At 40.4% G+C, this 6000-nt stretch overlaps 1 protein-coding gene across 2 annotated transcripts in view; it reads right to left on the reverse strand.

The window, feature by feature from the left end:
- fstl5 (follistatin-like 5) overlaps nucleotides 1–5700 on the reverse strand; it is a 189020-nt gene extending 183320 nt beyond the window's left edge. The window contains exon 1 of one of the 2 annotated variants that reach the window (XM_028009467.1): nucleotides 5173–5700. In XM_028009467.1, the coding sequence (XP_027865268.1) occupies nucleotides 5173–5195 (23 nt within the window). In that variant the 5' untranslated portion in view covers nucleotides 5196–5700. The remainder of the gene's footprint in view (nucleotides 1–5172) is intronic. The other variant, XM_028009466.1, reaches the window with a different exon arrangement.
- Between the last annotated feature and the right edge of the window lie 300 nt (nucleotides 5701–6000).

Below are 6000 nucleotides of genomic sequence, written 5' to 3' on the forward strand. Positions count from 1 at the left end.
CCTGCAATGTATCTCACCACCATCATTGTGAATGAGTGAATGAATGTAGTGTAAAGTGTTTTGGAGTTCTCTGGACTAGACAAAGCCCTATACAAGTACGGGACATTTGTTTCGTTCATGAAACTATGGCCATAGTTTGATATGTGGGAAATTGAGCTTACTCTCTCATCAAGAATAATATTAAACTATGTCTGTATAAAAACCATGAGATCGGAATGTGCTTGAAAAGTTCAGCTTCTATTCAATCACATACTGAGACTCAAACAGTCAAAATGAACTTTGGTCAGGTATTAATTCTGACATGCAGCCCATTGGTTTTATTGAGATTATACTCACTGAAATATAATGTTTAAGTTTTTTAAGTTAAAATCTGTGAGGGCACCAGAACATATGACATGTTGTGTAAATCACAAAAGGTTATAAAGTGTACATACATATAAGTACAATGGACTTCCACCTATTTGTGAAACGTGACTTAAGTTATTCAGAGAAAATCGGCCAATTCACAGATTCTTTTAGTGGAACATCCATCCATCCATCCATTTTCCGTTCACCCTTGTCCCTAAGGGGGTCGGGAGGGTTGCTGGTGCCCATCTCCAGCTACATTCCGGGCGAGAGGCGGGGTACACCCCGGACAGGTCGCCAGTCTGTCGCATAGTGGAACATTTCTAAAATATTATAAAGAAAATGCAGCTTGGAAGCTGAAATACCTGGGCACAGTACCATGACAGCTATGTTCACATTCACTTTATTTCAGTATGAATATGATTGATATTTAAACTTTTAGACAGTTTGGGGCATCTTTCAGAAAACAAAACAAGCCAGCAGGGTAACATCGTAACATCTCCAAATTCTTTCAGGGTGGATTTGTTCTATAGACGGTGTAGAAACTGCAGAATAAATGGACAGAAACACATTTTCGATGTGAAACAGATCAATCTCTCCAACCTGTCTTAGTTTTGAACTAAAGCACTTTTGGTTGCACAAAAAGACAAAGACCAACACTCCAGAAAAACATCCTTTTTAAACCTGTTTGCTCTCAAAGGTTGCCCATACTCACATCCTACAACACTCGCTGACCCAGCTCCAGTGTTCCATCACCCAAGATAAATGTTAATACCTTCAAATTTTCCCATTTTCACTGGTAGAGCATTTCACCACCAAAACCCACCTCATGCCTGCAATATCATTGAATCTGTCCTACCCTTTCCATTACCAGTAGTCAAAAGGGGTTGCCTACGCCCTTACGAAGAGCAATTTTCCACTCAAATCTCGGAAATGCTTTGATCAGTTTCCCAGTTTTTCCTCTTCTTTTGGAGAAAAGAATTATTGACTCTGAATTCTTTCCTTTCCTGTGGTGATCGAATGGAAGGCATTGTAATGAAAAGCAGAGCAACTCCATTAACTCTGTACCTGCACGGCTGGCAGCACCTATTCCCTACCTGTTATTAAATGGCTTTATTGGATAAAAAAGACAGAGAGGAAAGACTTTTTTCTGGTCTTTGTGCTTTTGAGAGAAGTGCTTTCCCAGTAGGAATTTTCTGAATCTGTTGCTTGGCTTTGTTATTGTCCTCTTGGTTTTGTGCATTACTCTAAATGTTGTCTTAGAGGAAAATATACCCATAATGATTACAGAAGCACTATTCTTACTCAGTTTTCTTCTACAAAACAACCTTTAGTACAACGCATGTTTAGTAAGTTACCAGTTATCAAATAGCCCTGTGTATTATACATAATACATAACTTGTTCGCTTCAAGTTGAGATTCAATTAGTGAGCAAAGTCTTAAAACTGGAACTGCATATCCATCTAACCACCAGAGGAAATAGATTCTATCTGTTAGTTTCAAAGAGCTTTGACAGATAAAGTGAATGCATTGCTTGGATAAAGAGATTGAAGTTGGAATGTGGCAGCCTGCAGATGGCTGAATGCTCGAATTCTATGCTTTCTGAAGCCTGCATATAATCTCCACAAGAATGTTAATTACTGTTTCATTTAGCCAGCAGATTGTCTGTGTTTGTTTATTGTAGGAATTGCACGGAGCGTCTAGAGAGCAAAAGCTGTCTCTGAAAGGATTTCAAGTATTTATTGAGACATGCGGTCCTTTTCCTGGCATTTTTCACAGATATGTTATTATAAATGAATAAAGTGACCAAGCAGATCGACATTTCTCAGAAACAAGATGATGAAAACAGGGACTTTAGCCAGAGGGTAAAGTTTTAAAAAATGCAGCACAATGCAAAAATATTTAGACCCTTTGGTTTCTGTTACAATTTTTATGTTGGAACTGATGTGGAAAAATTACAATTAGGTCACACCTGCTAGTTGTATTGCTATATGTTTATTCTAAGTTGTGTATATTCCCACCAAGTTAAAGCTGTTTGGGTTACATGCACAAGGTTGGACGTTGTTTTTCCCAGCTGCATGGGAACCAGTCTGATTCCATGCTTTGGATCCCTTATCCCTTTGTACAAAACTCATGTGTTGGCTCTGCCTGGCAGAGCTTTCCGTTTCAGACTTGCTTCATTATTGACTGTCCTGTGAGCTCTCTGAGTTGTGCACAATTCATGAATAAACCTGATTGAGTGATTTTACCTGAGCAGTGCTGGGAAATAGTTTTTTTCCATGACAGAACTTAATATGACAGACCAACACCAATAAGGAGAGCATAATTGTCCAGCAAATCAAAGATTATGCATGTTTTATGAGGCTTTTTTAGTCTGGATAAAGTAGTGTGCATTTGTAGTCAGCTCCCTTGAGTCAATACTTTTCACAACCAACTTTGGCTGCAATTAAAGCTTTTAGGGCACATCCAGAGACTGAAACCTTTCCTCATACTTTGAAAAAATAGTTTCAGCTCAGTCAGATTGGATGACTACCATCTGTGAACATCAATTCTCAAGTCTTGCCACAAATTTTTAATTTACTTCTGGACTTTGACTTGGCCACTCTACCACACAAATTTGCTTTAATTTAAAGCAGTGCTATCTAAAGTCAGTCCTTTAAAGCTGCTATTCTACATGTGTTGCTCTGGCTATGCACACCTGAAATAAACTGTTTAAATGCATGGTCCTGCAGAACGTGGTTACATGCTGAGGGCCTCATTAAACCTTCTGAATTAGGTGCGTTGGAGCAGGAACATGTCTGACCCATGCAGAACACAGGCCCTTGGTGACTGGTATTGTACAGTCCTGATCTGAACCTTTCCAGTGCAGTTCTGACGTTACTACTGTCCTGCAGGCAGGTGAATATTTGCTCTATTTATAGGACTTAAGCAGCCTCCAACAGGTATTTTCAGGGATTTAACACACTCTGCCTTTCATTTGCGTTCCTGCTGATTGGAAACATTAACATAGGATGATGTGCTACCACCACGTTTTACAGCACAGAGGAGGTGATTAAGGTGATGTGCATGTCCCCCTCAAAAAGAATGTAATCTTATCTGACTGCAGCAGCTTTGTCCACATGTTTTTGCAACTTCTTGTGAATTTCTTCTTGTCCTCTTCCATAAAGGCAAGGTTTGTGGAATGCATGACTTATAGTTGCCCTATCGACAGCGGTTGTGATATATTCTTATCTAATGCTCGCTGATGGAAAAGTGCTCTGAGATGTTCAAAGGTTGGAATATTGTTTTAAAGCCTAACTTTATCCCTGACCTGTCTGCTGTGCTCTTTGGTCTTCATGATTTTTGATCACTAATGTTCTCTACCAACTGACAGAACCTTCACAGAACCAGCTGTACTTATACTGCAATTAAAAGAGACACAGGTGGATGCTTTACTAATTAGGTGACTTACAAAGGTTGTTTGCTGGACTAGATTTGGCTTAAAGGTATCAGAATAAAGATAACTGAGTAGATATGCATGTCACACTTTTCAGATATATGAAGAAAATATTGAAAACACATCTTTGCCTTCCACTTTTTATTTTCTACTACTTTGCATTGATTTATTGCATAAAAAATCACCAAAAAAATCAAGAATGATTGTCAGTGTGACAATGTGGACAGGTCCAAGTGGGGTGAATACTTTTGAAAGATACTTTAACATTCCTGAAAACTTCATGTCGGAGACATTCAAACTGAAAGTATATATATATAAAAAATAAATTGTATTGAACATTATCTGAGCACATAAACGGGATTGAAAATGCAAAGCTCTGTCAGCAAGAGGACTTCATTATAAAAGAAATTCACAAACATGACAAAATGACTTCAAATCCAAATAAAAGCATATGAAACTATTTAAAATTATATTTGTTTTAAGTATCAGAACAGCTTGTATTGTGTGCATTCTGAAAATAATGGCATAGGTTTGTGTTGTCTCAGACTTCTCTAGTAGTTCATGATGTTGTTCAGTCTCATGTGTGATTCTATCTAAGCCACATATTTCTAGAAATAGCTTTTACAATGGAACCTCTTGTTGGAGACCTAAGCTGTGAATCTAAGTCCTATCAATAGCTGAACTTAATCTGGTTTTATGGTGGTTTTAACTCCATCTGCTGAACCACTGAGGAGCTATATGCAACAACCGACCTCAAATGTATATAGCAAAGAACCAAACAACAGAATTCCCTGACCATCTCCGGCGCTGGGGTTTGTAATATGAAGCCAAATGAGTCCGGCGCAAATCTGAGGATAAAAAATAAAAGTATAATCCCTCCCCCGCTAACGGTGTCACTCAAGGATTAGTGAGAGTATGAGGGGAAAAAAATAACCCACTAAGTACCAAGCGGATAAATTAAAAGCAGTGGGCAAAGTGGCGTGTCTCCAATCGTCTTCATCAACATTGATTGTGTTGGTATTGTGAAGTGATTGTGCCTCAGTGTGAGTTCTCCCCTCACAGAACAACAGCAACTCTGATCCCAACTTCAGATAACCTCATATCAGCTGGTTAGAGGCTCCCGGACCTGGCGCCGGGTAAATTGAAATGGTAAAAGCACAAAGCGGCAGATTGGAAGATATAATATTTTCTGAGGCGAAGAGAGTGGCCTCCTGGATTATTGGAAAAGAGTCTCCGCACCTCAGCGATGATGAGGGTTAAGCTCTGTATCTGATAGCGAGTCAGACCGTGTAGAGGAGGCTTCCCACAGAGGGAGGTCTGACCGGATGGGGCTTAACAATTAGTCCTGATAAAACACACAAACAAACACAAACACCGGATTTAAGTCTTACCTATGTGGACAGACGTATAACATCCAGAAAAGATAATCCAAACAGGAGTAGAAGTGAGTGGATCAAAGCAATACTTCTCAATAAAGTGGTAACCTGGAGCTCAGCCGCTCAAATCCACGGACACTGTGGGGTAATTTCCGCGTGGACAGAGAGAGGGACGTCCACGGGAGAAGTTTGGACCAATGCGCAGCCGAAACAGATGGTGTTAATCCTTTCCAAAAATATAGTAAAGTAGAGCCAGCGCGAAGGGAGAGAAACGTGGTGGAGTTCAGCACCAAGGCGGAGTGGACAGCTCCGGCAGCGCAGCGATCTCACCTCGTCCGCTCTCGGATCTCGTGTGCGTCGCAGAAGTAGGAGTCACCAGCCCCAACCTCACCCGCTGGCGGAGTCCCGGCCAGATTTACATACAACCACCGGGGAGGGGGGCGGGAGAGCAGCAGGGCGGGAGCCAATCACAAATATCCCGTAGTAGGCAGAGTAGGCAGCAAAGCGAGGACAGACTGACAGAGAGAAAGTGGAGCGGTTCTGAAACAAACGGGAGGAAGAGGGAAGAGTGACTCTTTATGGATGCCCCGCTCACTCACTCACTCACTCACTCACTCACTCACTCACTCACTCACTCACTCACTCACTCACATGCATATACAGTATGAGCAGACACACACTCAGATTTAATGAATTAAAAGACGCCGTATCTCTAAATGATTTCACTCCATATTAAGATTCCTAAATTCTGTATGATCTCCAAATGACAGAATATTCAAACTATCCAAGTCCACATGAATTTGCGTGTCTATTAATTTTCTGTTATTTTAATACAGAAAAGTC

The sequence above is a fragment of the Xiphophorus couchianus genome, chromosome 23 (genome assembly GCF_001444195.1).
Source record: "Xiphophorus couchianus chromosome 23, X_couchianus-1.0, whole genome shotgun sequence".
NCBI lineage: Eukaryota > Metazoa > Chordata > Actinopteri > Cyprinodontiformes > Poeciliidae > Xiphophorus > Xiphophorus couchianus.